Genomic DNA, 18,176 nt, shown 5'->3' on the forward strand with positions numbered 1-18,176 from the left:
TTTAAAGTGAGGGACGTGCAACTATGCCTTTCACTTGAAAACTTAGAGGCCATTATAAGGTTATTAATTGGCCTAATTTCAATATTTCTGTGTCTCAGGGAATAGGGAGGCCTTACGAAGAGAGAGGGAGAGAGATGAGGGAATGACTGGTTCATGGAACAGTTAGAACACACATAACATTTATTGTTTGCTGTCTTATGTGGGTGAGATTCATGGCGCCCAAAACAATTACAATAGTTAACATCTAAGATCACTGATCACCATAACAAATATAATAATAATAATGAAAAAGTTCAAAATATTATGAGAATTACCAGAATGTGACACAGAGGCATAAAATGAGCAAATGCTATTGGGAAAATGGCCCCAACAGACTTGCTAAAGGCAGGGTTGCCACAAACCTTTAATTTGTTTAAAAAAAAAAAAAAGCATTATTTGTGAAGCACAATAAAGTACGATAAAACAAAGTATGCCTGTACCATGGGCTAGGTGGCTCAAACAACAGATTTATTTTTCATAGTTCTGGAGGCTGAAAGTCCCAAATCAAGGTGCTGGCAAGACAGGTCTCTTTCTGAGGCCTTTTCTCATGGTTTGTGGGAGACTACTTGACTGCTGGTTCACAGGACCTCTCTTTGGTGTGCTTGTGGGAAAGAGAGAATTGTGTGCCGGCTTCTTCCTCTTATACAGATACTAATCCCATCATGGGGTCCCACTCTCAAGACCTCATCTAACCCTAATTACCTCCCATAAGGCCCCATCTCTGAATACAATCCTATTGTGGGTTATGGCTTCAATGTATGAATTTGGGGGAAGACACAATTCAGTCCTTATTGATATGCAATATACCGAGCAGCACTATGCTAAATGTAAATCAAATTAATCAACTTTAAAGCAAATGTGCGTACAGAAAAGTATACCAGGGTAAGAATACACCTAGATGAATTTTCACAAAGTGAACACCCCTAGGTAACCATTACCAAAATAAAAATGACATATACCAGCACCCCAGAGTCCTCTCCATGCTCCCTTCCAGTCAGCACTCCCACCCTCTGCCCCCCAAACAAAACTAAACACCACAGATTTGTTTTGCCTGTTTTTTGAATAATGCATAACCGGAATCACACATTATGATTCTTTTTTTTGTCTGGCTTCTTTTGTCCACTGTTACGTTCGTGTGTTCATCTTCATTGCTGTGTGGTATTCTGTTGCATGGATATAGGCTTAACTCTTTTGTTGGAAGACATCTTCATTGTTTCTAGTTTTTGACAATTATGAATAATGCTTCTAAAAACATTGTTATACTTGCCTTTTGTACACACACCCAATCACACACATTTCTGATGGGAGTGCACCTAGCTGTCAAATTGATGGGTCACAGGAATAGGTATGTTCATTTATGGTAGATAAGGTCAAACAGTTTCGAAGTGGTAGCATGAACTTACCCTTTGTATGCCATTTGCCAGTTCTCCTCATCCTATCCTTGCCAACACCTGAGACCATCAGTCTTTCAAACATTTACCATTCTAGTAGGTATGTACTGGTTTCTCATTGGATTTTTTTTTTTTAAAGATTTTATTTATTTATTTGACAGAGACAAAGCAAGAGAAGGAACAGAAGCAGGGGGAGTGGGAGAGGGAGAAGCAGGCTTTCCGCTGAGCAGGGAGCCTAATGCGGGGCCCGATCCCAGGATCCTGGGATCATGACCTGAGCCGAAGGCAAACGCTTAACGACTGAGCCACCCAGGTGCCCCTCATTGCATTTTTTATTATAAATTTTCATTTTCCTGATTCTAATGGGATTGGACATTTTTTTCATATTGTGCTGTCCACCTGGATATCTTCTTTTATAAAGTACCTGCTGCCCAATTTCTACTGAGTTGTCCTTAACGTTTCTTGATCTGTGGGCATTCTTATATATGCTCAAGATGAACCCTGTCAGTTTTGTGTGTTATAAATATTTTCTTCCACTGTATGGCTTGTCTTTTTACTCTCTTAATGGTGTGTCTTTATAAAGAAAAAAGTCTTAAGTTCAATGTAATCTAATTTATCAACATTTTTTTCTATGATTAGTGTGTTCTGTGTCCTGTTTAAGAAATCTTCCCCATCTCAAAGTCATGAACATATTCTCATGTCAACTTTTAGAATTTTTATTATTTTACAATTCACATTTGGATCTATAGCCCTCACAAGACACATTTTAATTTTTATTGATGTGTAACTTAGAGAAAGTGCACAAATCTTAACCATTCAGCTTGATGAATTTATACACATGTATACAAATGTACATATAGTTGACTTTTAAACAACATGGGCTTGAATTACGTGGGTCCACTTAGACGTGGGTTTTTTCTATAAACACAGTACAGTACTATAAATTTTCTCTTCCTTGTGATTTTCTTAATAACATTTTCTTTTTTCTAGCTTACTTCATTGTAAGAAAACAGTATATGATAGAGATATCATACAAAATATATATTAATCAATTGTCTATGTCAACGGTAAGGCTTCCAGTCAACAAAAGGCTATTAGTAGTGAAGTTTTTAGGAAGCCAAAAGTTATATGCAGATTTTCGACTGTGCAGGAAGTTGATGACTGAACCCTCATGTTGTTTAAGGGTCAACTTGTGTGTGTGTGTGTGTGTGTGTGTGTATACTACCTAGATCAAGATACTGAACATCTCTCACACCCTAGAGGGATCTCTCATACCTTTTTCAGTCAATAACCCCCAAAGGTAACAATACTGTGCCTGTAACACCATCAATTATTTTGCCTGTTTTTGAACTTTATATGCATGAAAGCATATATTTGGTGCTCTTTTGTGTCTGATTATAATTTGCTCAACATCACGTGTGTGAGATTCATCCACGTTGTTGCATGTTGCAGCTCTTCGTTCATTTTCATTACTGTATTCCATCATATGACTACAACACAACTTATTTATCCACTCTCCTTCTGATGGACATGTGGATTGTTTCTTATTTCAGGGTATTATGAATAAAGTTCCTATGAATATTCTTGTACACGTCTTTTGAAGGATATAAATACTCATTTCTTTTGGCTGTCTACCAGGATACACAAAATTTTGATGTTACCATACTACAAAAACTATTTAGATTTGTCAAGCTCTCCCTGTCAAGTACATATAACATATTTTAGTTGTTCCCACATCCATAATTCTTATTAGAAAAAAAGTGAAAACCTTTTCTACTTCTTTGAAATAATTTCAGACATACCCCATATTGCAAAAACAACACAAAAAAAGTCCATATGCTCTGTATCAAAATTCCCCCATGTCAACATTTCACTATATTTGGTTTATCATTAATTATCCCGTGTGCATGTCGGGGTGCATGCGTGCGTGTGTGTGTGTGTATGTATGTATGGTCTTGACACTGTTGAAGAGTATAAGCCAGTTACTTTGTAGACTCTATACATTTGGGTTTATGTGACATTTCCTCATGATCAGATTCAGGTTATGTGTTTGGAGCAAGAATACACAGATGTGATGCTGAGTTCTCAGTACATCATATCAGAAGGCACATGATGGTGATTTGTCTCTACTGCTGTTGCTAATTTTAATCACTTGGTTAAGGCAGTATCTGCCAGGTTTCTCCACTGTAATATCACTGTTTTTCCCTTTGTTTCCCTTAGTGTCTTACGGGAAGATGCTTTGAGATTATGTAAATATCCTGTTTCTCGTCCTACTTTCATTTCCTAGTTTTACCATCCATTGATGATTTTTTTTAAAAATTTTAATTCCAGGATAGTTAACATACAGTGTTATTCTGTTCATGATTCTTGCCTGAAATAATTTTTATGAAGTGATGAAAACTGGTTTTTGTTTTTAATACCTTCAAATTTTTCAAAAAATCTTACAGCGATAATCAGGATTTCTCACAAATCCAACTGAAATCCAGAAGATCACCAGACATTTATCTGTAAAAATACCCCCAAAGTCACCTTGAAAGATTAAAAAAAATAAAACCGGCAAACTGGTGGTGGTGGCATTCTCAAGCAAAGTGCAGCCACCCCCCGGGAGCCTGAGAGTCAGCCAAAGAAGACAGAAAAGGAACTCTCCTACAAGTCTCCACTTCTGTGCAAACCACCCCCAGACCATCTTGGTGCAGGCTGAGAAAAGATGTTTTGCATGTTCAAAGCATCTCATTCTAGAAGGAGCACCTAGAATGGGGAGCAGGGGTCAAGTCCTGCAGATCCTGAGGGCCCCTGGGGTTCAGCCTGTGTCTTCTCTGGAGACAAAGCAGAAGGTGAACTTTGCCCTTTTCTTTCCAGGAGATTCTCACTCACCTTTCTAGCTTTCTGGAGGCTGGGACCTGCTCACCTGCTTAAGCAGCAGACCCAGCAAAATCAATCCATAGAGATCCTAATATCCTGTGGGTTAACTAGTGAGGCTCTCTGGAAGCAAAGTCACCAAGTGAGTTGACATATAAGCAGATTCCAATTTATAAGTGGACAGAGTCCCAAAAGCTCATCCTTCAAGCCAAGGGTGAGAAATGCAGACTCTGCAGGTTAGCTCACAAAACCAATAACTCACAGGGCAGCTGCACAGATGACTGAGGACTGAGAAGGGAACCTTCACCTAGAACATGATCCCTGCAAGATGAAGACTTTGACTGAAGCACCAGGAAGACAACTTGCCTCAACTTGTCCAGCAGAGTTTTACTCAGCAAGACCCACCTTAGCATGTCTGATGCATCAGGCATTGTGCTGAGCACTGGGGAACCAAGGATGGGTAAAATATGGCCTCTGCCCTTGAGAGCTTACAGCAATGGGAGGTTTCTGCCAGGGGTAGACCCAGGGTCACCAAGACTCCAATGGATGGTGGAGCATGGGCCCCACAGTTCCAACAGCTGTATTCAGACTGGCTGGTCATGAGCAGTCTCAAGGGGGAGGGCTGCCTGCCCAGTGGGCGGCTAAGCCTGGCTGTGGCAAAGCACATTTCACTCAAAGGTATCCATCTACCAGTGGTTATATGGTGGTCCAATTTTGCCAGGAAAGGAGACACATCAACCAGCTACTTCTTCTCTCTCCAACCCACAAAGTAATATATTTTTCATACTTGTATCCATTGTTCTTGTTTTTATCAACCCCCTCTGTCATGTTCCTTGAAAACATTAGCATTTTCAAAGAAGAAATGAACCACAGTAGAAGGGTACAGTCTGATAAAAGGTCATCTTTTCTGCCTGAGTCCCCAACTCTGAAACCTGTAATTGCTGGACCAAGGCCACAGCTGGCTATAGTACTTCATCAGAGCTGGGATGCCACAATTTTAAGAGCATCATGACTTTTTTTTTCCACCCAAAGATTTTATTTTTAAGTCATCTCTACACCCAACGTGGGTTTCGAACTTACAACCCTGAGATCAACAGTTGCATCCTTTAATGACTGAGCCAGCCAGGTGCCCCAAGCATCATGACTTTCTATGCCACCAAGAAAGACAAAAAGCTGCCAAGTGAACAACGACACAGAGGAAGACAACACAGCCCAACTTCAATAGCTGTTAACATGTCAACAAAGACGCACCCAGGAATCAATCAGAAATGATCATTCTGGTTAATCTGACATGCTCCAAGTGCTGTGCGCTAGGTGTTGAGACAGGAACACAGGAGGAGACAAAAGGCCATCCCAGTCAAATGGGGAAACACACTCAACATCTAAACTTTACTTCTTCTGTCCTCTCCCTCCCAAGCCCCCCAACACCAACCAGCCAGGACCTCTTCCTCCTCCATCGCACTCATATCCTTTCCAGGCTAAGATGTGAAGCCATCTGGTTTCACCATGCTCCCTCCTCTCCCATCCAGCCCAGGGACTGCAACTCCATCTGCCCACCTCATCCCACTGCAAACCCCGAAATCCTGCAAACCCAAGCTCAAAGCCTGGAACGTTCAGCCTCCCTCCGCAACCCTCCCACTCTCCATCGCTGTCCCACGGTGTGATTTCAACATGTTGTCCCACTTTTTGTTCTTTTGCTTTCCTCCCTACAAGAAAAATAAAATAACCTGTCTTAAAGTGTAGCCATGAGGTCAGATAATTATGGAATCCAAAATGCTTCGAGCCTTGATTTAAAAAAAAAAAAGGATCCAAGATTAACTGAGACTATGACAACAGCCCTGTTTTTATGAATATCGCTTTTTTCAAGATGCCTTACTCCTAACACCATGCTTTATGTCCATCCTTTTAAACAAATATTTAATAGCTTAGGAATGTTAGTGAGGGCAGAGGCTCTGGTTAGCACGGCCTCAGCTCGCAATCTGAAAGATGAAATGAGTTTTATCCACAAAGAAAAGTCAAACAGTCTCCAGTATTATAAACTGCACATCCATCAAACTAGGCATGGGCTGGGAACAGAGAGCCTTTCTGGAAAGAAAATAGCAGCTACCCTTTGTGCCCTAGGGAAACACTGGAAAAACACACACACACAAAACCACCAAATCAACCAAAACGTAAACCAATTCTCAAGTAATTTTGAAGACAGTTCCGTCCCAACAAAGCAAACGATGCTTTGGAGACACTTCCACCCAGGAGAGTAGGGCCAGCCCTGGGTCCAGCAAGGCGCCCGGGTTGGAGTAACACGCAAGCACACGTGTTGAACCGGGAAATCCATGAGAGCGCAAACAAGGAGGCGGGCGGCTGTGCCAGATCTGACCTACCTTGGGACAGTCGGCAGTCCTAGCTGAGCGGGCAGGGCAGGGCTAAGAGGCCCGGGGGGGGTGCAGAAGCCCGGGCACAGGCCTGGAGGAGGACGGTGGGGCTGGAACGACGGAAGACCGGGCTGGGGAGAGGAGCGGGTTCCTACCTTCAAGGCCGCAGGGGCCTTCCCGCGTCCCCAACGTTGCACCGGCAGGTTGCACCTGGGCAGGTAACAGCCGTCCAGCATCCGAGAGTGCGCGCCGTCGCCGGCGCCCCCAACCCCCGCCACGTGCGCACCCACGTGCACGGCATGCGCAGCGCCGGAAGCCCACGGGTGGGCGGTGCTCCTGCCGCAGAGGCCCTAGGGCCACGCCCAGCACCCGCTCACCTCTCTGAGCTTTTGATGTGCGCCCCCCACTTTACGCGCAGTAAAGTCGCGGGATCCTCACCTGGGGACCAGGGCTTCCAGACCGATGAGGACAGGGAGGCCCAGAGGGAAAGGGCCACTTGCCAAGGCACACCGACAGAAGAGGGCGACGCCAAGATTTGAACCCTGGCCCACGGAGGCCTCTCCACCATCAGACCACTTGAGATCTTTGCCAAGTAAAGACACTGACCGTGTTGTGTGTTGAGAGCGCTCCTCTTATAACCACCGTCCGTGATTATTATTCACGGCGTTTTGCTTTGAGAACAGATGTGTCTGTCCTAGGCATGTGTAGCTGAGTGTGTGTGAGTGTGTGCGGCTGTGCGCGCGCGCTTTGGAGGATGTCGGCCCCGGCAGATTCACACTCGACAAATTGGTCGAGCCCCCACCCTGTGCCTGGCCCCGAGCTAGGCCATTTACACACATTATTTCTCGTCATCCTCAGCCCGTCCTGTCATCAATTAAAACTCATATCCTACTCTTCTGGGGCACTGATTTTTAATTAGGCATCATGAATAGCTAATTAATCGTCCTCCTGCGTGGTTTTCCAGGCAGGAGGGCGGTAGAGCTGTGCTGAGCTGGCCAAAGCTACCGCGGGCACTCTAGCTAAGCCCATATACCCTGAGGGAGCCCCTCTTCCGGGGCCAGGACATGAGGGAGAGAAGGCAGAGGCCTTGGTGTGTTGGAAGGCCTTCCTAGCAACACTGCTAACTTGACCTTTACTTCCTTTGATCAGCTCTGCTAGGAGTTTGGCTCATTTATTCATCTGACTTCCATTTGTTAAAAGGGATATTGAAGAGGTTGAAAGCCCATCTGAACTCCTTCCTGTTCTTTGGAGAATGCTTGCCATTTTTTTATTTAAAATTTTTTTTTTATTCCTGCCATTTTAAATGTTTTAAACATACATAGGTAGATTCATTTTAATGAGCGTCATTTAAAAGTTTAATATGAAGAGACTGAGTGAGCCAGCCCCAGGCAAAGTTGAAAATATTAACCTATACAAGAATAATTCTTTTTCTTTTTTAAGATTTTATTTATTTGAGAGAGAGGGGGGGATGGAAGGAGAGGGGAGAGCACAGAGAGAGTGAGAGGGAGAACAGACCCCAATGAGCAGAGAGCCCGATGTGGGGCTCTATCCCAAGACCCTGAGATCCCAGGACCCTAAGATTGTGACCTGAGCCGAAGGCAGACACTTAACCAACTGAGCCACCCAGGCGCCTGCAGAAGAATAATCCTTTTTCAGGATACAAACGCTTCCACCAACATTAGCTCATTCCATCTTCACTGTGAGCTGGAGGGCACTTTGACTACTCTCATTTTCCAGGGAAGAAATTGAGGCTTGAAGGCCACCTGCCTGGCCCAGGGCCATACACTGGGTTATGAGAGACCACATTTAAGCCCAGGGCTCTCATTGCTACTGGCCTGTCTTTCCCCACGTCTCCCAGAGTTTCGCTCTCATTTTAGTACCTGTTGTTCTCACTTCTTTGTGTTGAGGCCCTGTGTCCTTGAGGCCCTCCACATTCCTCCACATTTCAATAACCAGAGGACTTTGGAAGGAGAGAAAAGGAGGTTTGGCCAACAGGGCTGCCTCAGGTGGCTCAGGGACTCCAATAGAGGCCCTCCTCTGGGCCCGGTCATGTCAACTGAGCTCAGTCTCCTCCTCCTCCTAGGATCTCTTGTTCCTTCAACCCCTGCTCTGCAGAACCACATGCTATGTGGTGACTTGATATCTTAGCCCGGTTAAAAAGCTGTGTTCCCAAGAGTCCTTTGAATAGTGACCCTAGAGCTGGGATTGACTCAGGGGAGAGGGGCTTTAGGCAAGTTGGCCTTGCTCCTTCCCAGGACCCCGACTCCCATCGGCCAGCCTGGAGGGACACTTTCAATTATTTTATTCATTTATTCTCCTTCATGTAATTATCTTTTTTTATGTAATTATCTTTTATTGATCATCTAGCAAGTGCTACATGCACTATATACATTGTAATTCAATCCTTTTTAATGACCCTACAAAAGGGAAATTGGAGGTTCAGAGAGGTTAATTTGCCCAAGTTATAGAGCTGCTAGTTGCAAGACCTTCTGAATCCATGTTTCTCTGACCCCGCAGTGTATACCTTTTCTTCCATACTCCACTGTTTGATTTCAAAAGAGGTATTGGAGAAAAGATTAAAAAAAGAATCAAAACCACAAAGAGAAGGAAGAGCCACATTTTGGCCAGAGGGGCTAATGTGATTATGTGAATGAATATTAAGCCTGTCTCTGAGCTTCTTGGAAGCAAGAAATAAGTGTGTGTGTGGGAGGGGCATGGGCACAAGGGTCTACATGCTTCTCTATATAATACAGAGTCTCTATGGTAGAAGGAAATAAAAGTTTTTCCTTATTTTCAATTACAAAAGTAACTTCTCATATAGGATCTTATACAAGGACATTATGTAACAAAATTCAGAAAAATTTCAATAACCAGGTACAGCAAAACACAGATAAACAATTGTCCTGTGTAATGCATCCATCCATTCAGTAGTCATTCAACAAACACCGAGCAGCTATCACGCATTGGCTGCCCAGATGCAAAACACACAAAAAAAGGTAATTACGCTGTGTAATCAATCTCCTAATGGAAGCAGGCCCAGTACTCTAGGAGCACACACAAGTGGGATAACAACCCCGTGGGTGGAAGTCTGATGACCTCACAGACGAGGTAACATTTGCCCACAGTCTTGGAGTTGGAGTTGGAATACCAACTCGTTTCCAAAAGAAGGAGAAGCATTCAAGGAAAAGGGAATAGAATGTGCGAAGGCATGAATGTAAATGGTGTGTTTGAAGACTGGATTGTCAGTGATCAGTGGGGAAGGACAGAACTCGTAGGTGACAGCCAGCCTGAGGAGAACCTTGAGGGCCATACAAAGGGTTTTCTTGGCAGTATATCTGATTGAGTACTGAAGGAACAGAGAAAGGTGGAGATGGGGGTAGGCAGTTTAGCTGGGGAGGCGGGCTGGGAGTGGAACGAGGGCTCTGGTAAGGCCTGAATGACAGAAATGGTCCCTGGAGATCAACCTCCAGTGGAGGAAGAAGAGCCAAGAGACTGAAAGGCAAGGTAGAGGAAGCTTAGTTTGAGTGAAGGCAAGGACAAGGCAGCTAACAACAGGAAGATGTCTAAAAGAATGAGGTTATAAACAGAGTCTGGGGGTTGGCAAGGGTGAACTTAGCAACAGAATTTCAGGGCACAGTGGGGTCAAACAGTAGGTTGGGTGACATCGTAAGTGGCCACTGAAGAGGTAGACAAACACAGGGAGGGAGCTGTTCTTCCAGAAGTCTGGAAGTGGATGGGAGAGGCACTGACCTGAGAAAAGGCTAGGGTCTCAGCATCCTTGAAGCCAAGGGAAGGGGCCTGATGCAGGGAGAGGGTGAAGAGCTCAGCAGGTGAAGGGGCAGCCTTGGGGAGGAGAGACCCTGTTCCTCCAAGACCAGGGGGGAGGGGACGAAGGAAACGGAGGAGGAGGGTGAAGAAGAGGAGGGAAGGGAGGCTGACTCTCAGTGAAATACAAGATGGGCAGGGCACAGTGAAGAAAAGAACCACCAAGCTCCCAACATGGAGGGTTCAGCCAAGAGTGACAGTCACAAGCCTCTCGTGGTGTACGATTTTCTCTGGCAGTGCTTGCCAACTTGGAAGAAGGAACCCAGAAAACAGATGGTTGGGCATATTTAGCATTGGGTACCATGGACAACGGAGCAAGGACCCGGGAATGACAGTGTAGTTGAACCATTGAGCAGGACATCATCCCAGGCAGAGAACCATGCTGATCACTCTCTGTGTGCCCCTCTGGATCCCCCTCCACCCCTGCTCTTCGCCTGGGGGGCTGTCATCCATAGGTGGCATCGAGGGACTCCCTTGCCCTCTGGTTGCTGGTTAGGGTCACTTTGCTAATCACCTCCACCCTACCCTCTCTGCCAAGGCTCTAGCAGCTCCTCCTGCTGTTCAGCACTCCCCAGGTGCAAATACCATTGGGCCCAGGGTGGCCGTCCCTGGTCCTCAAGATCCCTGGGGGCTGCCTAAACCCCGCCACCCCTCTGCAAACAGCCCTTTACTCACCTCTTCTGTGGGGGTCAGTGGGGCCTGACTGACCCAGGAAGAACAGATCCCATGGGCCTGCCCAGCAGGATGCTGATGGAGGGAGATGAAGGGAAGAGGGGAAAGGAAGAGATGGCATGGGGGGAGAGAGGAAGATTAGGATTTCCCAGGTGGAGCTTATGTTCCTCTCTGGAAGGGTAAAGGGGGCTCCGTGGAATGGGGAAGAGGGTTATGGGGTGAGAGAAGGGTTCTGGGAGAGGAAGGGTGGCAATTCACATTTGCTCCTGTACGGCCCCACTGGTTGACCACAACCAGTGCTTTTGTTTCTTACACACACACCCATCCCCCCCCACACCCACCCACCCACACACGTGCGCGCGCGCACGCACACACACACACACACACAGAAGAATCCTCCTTTGATCCCTCTGAGCCCCAGTGATCACCAGGCCTCATGCTGACCACAGTTCCAGGCGACCCATTTCAGATTTGTGGCATCTGCACAAAAACGTTTCATTTGTTCTGACCTGGCTTTGCTGCCAGAAGAGTCCTAGCTCCCAGCAGGCTGCAGGAGGTTCAGCCACTTTATCACACCTTCCTCAGGCCTCCTTAGGTGGCCCTTGAGGTCCGGGCTGTCCCTGGCTGAAGCAGGATCCCAGCAGGCCTGCACACAGCAACTGTCTCCCCCTTACCCCACTCGTTATAATTAAAAATTGGCCCTACACATGCCTTTGTAAGTGGTCAGGGTCTCTGTGGCCCAGCCAGAGCAACAGAAATGCAGATTAAGTCCCTTTTATGACCCCATTCTTTCAAGCTTGTGAGAACTCTGCCCAAACTAAGAACAAGTTCTCACCCCTTCCACTTTCTTGTGATCTATTTGAGGAAGAAGCCACATTTTATTCCCTTTGAATAGGGACCAGCCTTGGCCCATGGGAAGGACTCAATACAACCTCCTTAACATTCAAAGAGTCTCTGCAAGTCAATAAGATAAAGGACCTCCCCTAGTAAGAATATGAATAGCCAATTAAAAAATGTTTTTTTCATTTCTGGATAGGTAATACATTTTCTGGTAATATATATTTTTGTAATTGATATTCACTTATATATCTGTATATTTTAAGAAAAATCCCTTAGGGGGCACCTGGGTGGCTCAGTTGGTTAAGCGTCTGCCTTCGGCTCAGGTCATGATCCCAGGGTCCTGGGATCGAGCCCCACATCGGGCTCCCTGCTGAGCAGGGAGCCTGCTTCTCCCTCTGCCCCTTCCCCCTGCTCATGCTCTTGCTTGCTCTCTCTCTCAAATGAGTAAATAAAAAATCTTAAAAAAAAAGAAACATCCCTTATACGTGCATTTGTTTGAATATGTCTATATGAGCATGGAGCAGTGATTCTCAATCAGGGTGATTTTGCCCTCCAGGGGACACATGGCAATGGCTGAAGACATTTTTGGTTGTCACCACTGGGGAATGCTAATGGCAGAAATGCTAAAAATCCTACAATGCACACAGGACTGCACCCTACCCTGGAAAGAATTATCCAATCCAAAATATCAATAGTGTTGAAGTTGAGAAACCCTGGCATAGAGAAAGGAAAAAAAAATGGAAAAACACAAAACTGTTAATATTGAACCTTTTCCTCACTCATCATATATGTTTGACTTATTACAATATGTATTTTGACCACTAAAAATTATCCTATAAAGTAAAAACATAATACTCAGTGAAAGTTTCTTATTTTGGCAAAGACAATGATGGAGCCGGAGTAGGGGAGACTGTTTCCCAAGGAGACATTAGGGGGCAGGGGTGTGAGCAGAGGGTAGTGGGAGCTGGAGGCAGCAGGGCGTGGGTGGGGATGCTTAGAGACTGGTCCTGACATAGGAGCTCACCTGCAAAGTCTGAAGAATCCCAGGTCTTTGTGAGCTGAATAAGGACTTGCAAAAATGTCCTATGATTGGGCATAAACTTTATTTCCATTTCATAGACTGGAGTGAACCAGTCTTGTGGTCAGGCAGCAGGGAATCATAACTCCTCACAACTGCATTTCTCACTGGCCTGCTGAGAGTTGGGTTAGGTGCTTCTTGGCAAAGAGGGGTCAATGAAGATGGAAAAACTCTGGCTTAAACCACAGGTGAATTAAACAGGATTCTTCGCTGCAGGCCTAATCAGAGCCTTTAATGTGCTAGAATGTGCATCTCCAAGAGGGAATTCAGTAAATGCAGGACTTCCCAAGTCCTTTTTACTGACAGCATCTCCTGAGACTAGGATTCTGAGAAATACTAATCTAGTCTAATCAATTTTACTGATGAGGAAATGGGTGGCCAAAAGAAAAGTAACTGGCTAGGCTAACTGGTGCGGTTCCATCCCAGGACACCTGTATTTCAGACCAATGCTTTTTCCCTAGCATTAAACATTTAACCACAGGTACAAATCAACCCTAGATTCTTGGGGAACGTTCCTAAGATTTACGAAATTTTTTTTCCCCAATTTAATTTGGAGCAGTTGCACTGGAGGTTAAGAGAGAAGGGAGTAACACTGGAAGCCATTCAAAGCAAAACCCACCTTTCAAGAGGATCGAGACATTCTTTGCCTCAGAAGAGAGACCATTTTTGCTTGGTGGAGGGGGCACCCATGAAGACCAAATGTGCTCCCATGAAGGAATGCTCCACCAGGTCCTTTTGAAAATATAACCTGCACGGACAGATGGAAACACCTGCGACTTCAACCCTCCCCAGTGTACCTCAAATTGACCTCACTGGGCAAGGAGAAGCCCTAGAAAACTTATTCTGTATAATCTCTCCAAGAAGTAAAGTGACTAAAATTTACTTGCTCCTGTTACATGCCGGGCCTCTAGAAGGCACTTGAGGATTCAAAGATGAATAGAGCATAATTCTTGCTCTGAAGGGAATCTCCATCTGGTAGGGAAACATATTCCATGGAGTCAGACTGAGATAGGGCTATACTGACAATGTGAACAAAGTCCTAGCAGCCGATGAGGGGCAGTGTTTACACTTTTGAATGCCCACCCTTCTAAGAAGCTTGCACACCTCAGCTTGCGGGCAACGGGAGCTATGGAAGATGTTTTCAGTTTTAACCAGAGAACTCTGGCCCAGGTACCTTCAGTGACTCCACTTCCCATTATCAACTTCCCTTCTTGCTCCCCTATTTTGTTTGGGGCAAATTATGCTCAGAGACTGAGACTGTCTTTACTAATGATTTATTTAATACAGGTTCATTGAGGGAATTAAAATTTATAATATTTCACAAGCCAATAGCATAAGGATGTCTCTTTATAAGCTAATAAAGAAATAACATACTTCAAACCAGTGACAGGTTAATTACGCTATTGTTCCAGGCAAGGGGAGATGAAAGTCCAAATTTAGTTGAGGTATACCTTTCCACACTGGGTAGAGTCAATCCTTCCAACTAAAAGCTAGATAAAGCTTTCAGCTTAGGTTCCTCACTCCCAGGGCACCAGTGTTGGCAGGAAGGTGTGCTGCTTCGACGAGATCACTAAACGGATTGTGCCACTGCCTACGAGTGCCAAGGCCGGGACAGATGCCCCTTCTCTAAGACTGCTGCAAGGGTTTAACACCACTGCTGACCAAAAGTAGCCTCACTAGGGCAGGAGAAAGTGTCTCAAGATCTTCAGAGAACTATTTAGATCAAGAAAGAGTAGTCTTGCCCAGACTGAACACTCTCGAGGTGTTGGTCAAACCTCTTGGTTTTTAATGTTTAAAAATCTGTTACATGATGGACCCACTGCTGTTACAACGGTGTCAAGGACATAATAGTCCTCTCCACGCCAGGGGCGAGAGTTCATTAAGTCCTAATACCCAACTTCAAAACGAGTTCAAACCACAAACAACTTTGTCCAAAACAAGCTTTCAAAACATGGATTTGAAATTATAACAAGTCAGGACACAACAGCGTCCCTTAACTTGTTCCTTGGTTAATAACCTGCGGGTATAGCCCACCCTCTCACTCCACATCACCAAAGGTCTTGGTCCTGGGAGGAGCCCTAAATCTGGCCCAATCCTCCTTCCCCTCCCCGGTCCCCCCTCAAGCCTGGACCTCATCCCCACAACGACTTCATCATCTCAGCGCCACTGTAACAGGAAACTGATGCTAGGACTGCGGGTGGGTCCTGCCCAAGTTCTTACAGACTGGGCCAATGCAACAAGTTCGCGATGCCTCACACTGCCCGGCGAACTCGCATAACAGTTAACACAGTGGCCTTCAGGAGCTAGCTCCTAAATTTAAGTCATTTGGGGGAAAAGAATAAAATAAATTTAAATCATTTGGGGGTCCAGCAAGTCTCTTGACAGACTCGGGCTTAACAAGTTCCATCAAGAAGCCTCCTCGTTTACAGAGCACAACTAGCAGGAAACACGCACAGGAACTCCACTGTGGTCGCCTCATTCTACGGAGGAGGCCACGGAGTCCCAAGGGCGCAAAACGAGCTGCCCCAGCGTTAGTAAAGGGCAAAGCCCCAGAAGCCTACGTTTCATACCGAGACGGCCCGGGTGCCTCCGGAACCGAGCAGCGGAAGACGGCAGTGAGAACCAAGCACGCGCTGACTCTCCCGGCCTCCGGCCAGAGTCACGTAACTGGGGGCGGGCTCCAGGCCCGGAGGAAGCGGAAGTCCGACAGCCGGTTGGGGGAAGCCCTCCCCCGGAAATCACGCCTCTTTCCGGAGCCTGCTCCCGGAAGTGCTGCTATTCGTAGCGGGCGTGATGGCTTCAAGGTTACTTCGCGGAGTTGGAGCGCTGGCCGCGCAGGCCCTTAGGGCCCGCGGTCCCAATGGAGTCGCCGCGGTGCGCACCATGGCATCTGGAGGTACTCGGCCCGCCCGGCGCGTCAGGGACCGGCACCGTTGCCCTCCCGGGGTGGTGCCAGGGCAGCGAAGCAGGGCGGGCCGTTCAGCTCCTCGGGGCCCCAGTGACTGCTCCGGGGCCCTCAGTGCCTCAGGCTCGGCGGGCTTCTCCCTGTTATTCCTGGCCGCTTGTGCTGCCGCCCACCGAACTGACCCCCGCTCCGGAAGAATCCTAAACTGAGGCGCCGGGTGACCTTGGGGGACAGGGGTTGCAACCGGGATGCGGAGAGGCTAAGCTGCGCTTCAGACCCGCGCTCACCTCAAGTTGGATGAACCCCAGTAGGACTCTGACTTACTTTTAGAAAAAATGTGTAGAAATATTGGTCTCCGTGGTTGAAGGAAGAAAAGATTATTACCCTGTGCTGCCGCTTTTGGGGATCGTGACAGTGGTTCTTAGGAGACTGTGTTTGAGTAGCCCTTAGGAGCTTGTAAATTATATGTAAACGTTCGTGTATAATGCATTTTTCGTCTTGATAATTCAGACATCATAATTCACGTTTTTTCCTTTAGGTGGTGTTCCTACTGATGATGACCAGGCGACTGGGCTGGAGAGGGAGGTCATGATGGCTGCACGGAAAGGACTGGTGAGAAGCTCCTTTCTGTGCCTTCAATGGAGTTCATGGTCTTGGATGATGGGATCAGAACGGTCTCCTCTCTGGTAGCATTTGAGATAGGGAACCTGATTTGTGTGGGAACAGTACCACTAGCCTTTGGAGGGTAGGGATCATTTGGCATAATGGCTTAATTCTTTTTCAGGACCCATACAATATGCTAGCCCCAAAGGCAGCTGCAGGCACCAAGGAAGACCCTAATTTAGTCCCATCTATCACCAACAAGCGAATAGTGGGCTGCATCTGTAAGTACCTCACTACTATTTTTTTGTCCATTTGTTTAATGTATTCTATACAGGATGTCAGTAAGATGTTTCAAATCTTTTGTGTGTATGGTGTGTGTGTGTGTGTGTGTGTGTGTGTGTGTGTGTATAAAGGGGATATGTGTGTAAATGAGTTATTCTAAGGGTCCCCTGGCCCTTTCAAACTTCAGTAACCTTCATTAATTAAGTAGGTTGTCCTTACTGTAAAGAGGCATAGAACATCAGTAATACCAGCTCACTGGGGATGCAGCATGAAGGAGTATTCATCCAGAAAATATTTATTGTACTTCCTCTTTGCCAGATACCATTTTAGGCACTAGGGCTATATATCAGAATGGACTATGCTTTGGGATTCTACATAGGCAGAACTACTGTTAGAACCTAATAGTGACTCTGATGTGAGCCCATAAGTAAACTCAGGGCCTCATTTCTTCATCTGAAAAGTGGGGAAGGAGAGAGCTTGAATTGATTTCTTTAAGATGTCAGCCATAACTTTGTGTCTTAGAGGTGTCTGAGGAGGAGGTTAATATTGAAAGTCTCCACTTCTAGGTTGGATGGACTTCAACCACCTTTTCCCTTTCAGGTGAAGAGGACAATAGTACCGTCATCTGGTTCTGGCTGCACAAAGGCGAGGCCCAGCGATGCCCTAGCTGTGGAACCCATTACAAGCTGGTGCCTCACCAGCTGGCCCACTGAGCCTTTGCACTAACTTACTCAAAATGTGCTGTGAAGTTTCTTCTTTCCAATAAAGACTAGCCATTGTGTTGGCTCCTTCTCCCATAGTTGGCTGGTCTTATTTCTATCCTTTATTTTTTGGGAGGCATGGATTCTTATATTGGGAATAGCTATCTGTTAATATTATTTTGCCATCCACGTGCTTGTGTCTGCCAAGATTGACAATCCCATAATACAATGATTGGGACCATCTGCTATGGGGAAAGCATGGGCTATGGCGTCAGGCCGACTGGACTTGTAATATTGGCTCCATCATTTAGCTTTGTCACTGGGAGCATGCCCTCTGAGGGTAGGTTACATCTTCAAAACAAACAAACAAACAAACCTTGTGAGGTGTTAGAAGTAATAACGTAATATAAAGAGCCTGGCAGATGGCTTACAGTATTGTTATAAAATAGGGTGACCTTGTGACCAGAGTTTTGGGGGCTTTGAAGACTTGGGGTTCAAGGCATAGTTCATGGGGATACCATCAGCAAAATCCAGAATATGAGACAATTCCAGAAACCAATGACCAGTTTCTTCAAATAAATTGCTGTGAGGAGGGGCACCTGGCTGGCTCAG

General features: G+C 45.9%; 2 protein-coding genes across 2 annotated transcripts in view; one reads left to right on the forward strand and one right to left on the reverse strand.

The window, feature by feature from the left end:
• FAM178B (family with sequence similarity 178 member B) overlaps window positions 1-15,742 on the reverse strand; it is a 113,060-nt gene extending 97,318 nt beyond the window's left edge. Inside the window, exon 1 of the mRNA XM_032397355.1 lies at window positions 15,644-15,742. The gene's annotated coding sequence lies outside the window, so the exon portion shown is untranslated. The remainder of the gene's footprint in view (window positions 1-15,643) is intronic.
• Window positions 15,743-15,808: 66 nt separating this feature from the next.
• LOC116627551 (cytochrome c oxidase subunit 5B, mitochondrial) lies at window positions 15,809-17,662 on the forward strand. Its single transcript, XM_032397356.1, has 4 exons — window positions 15,809-15,969; window positions 16,517-16,590; window positions 16,763-16,862; window positions 17,464-17,662. Exons 1-4 carry the CDS (start codon window positions 15,867-15,869, stop codon window positions 17,574-17,576), a joined length of 390 nt encoding a protein of 129 aa, XP_032253247.1. The 5' UTR covers window positions 15,809-15,866; the 3' UTR covers window positions 17,577-17,662.
• Window positions 17,663-18,176: the final 514 nt, after the last annotated feature.

Source organism: Phoca vitulina, unplaced genomic scaffold, assembly GCF_004348235.1.
Source record: "Phoca vitulina isolate PV1807 unplaced genomic scaffold, GSC_HSeal_1.0 scaffold98, whole genome shotgun sequence".
NCBI classification, from domain to species: domain Eukaryota; kingdom Metazoa; phylum Chordata; class Mammalia; order Carnivora; family Phocidae; genus Phoca; species Phoca vitulina.

Coding starts and splice junctions, on each gene's coding strand:
- LOC116627551 (XM_032397356.1), top strand. CDS start 15,867: ATGGCTTCAAGGTTACTTCGCGGAGTTGGAGCGCTGGCCGCGCAGGCC. Junction 15,970..16,516: donor GCGCACCATGGCATCTGGAG/GTACTCGGCCCG, acceptor TTTTTCCTTTAG/GTGGTGTTCCTACTGATGAT. Junction 16,863..17,463: donor GCGAATAGTGGGCTGCATCT/GTAAGTACCTCA, acceptor TTTCCCTTTCAG/GTGAAGAGGACAATAGTACC.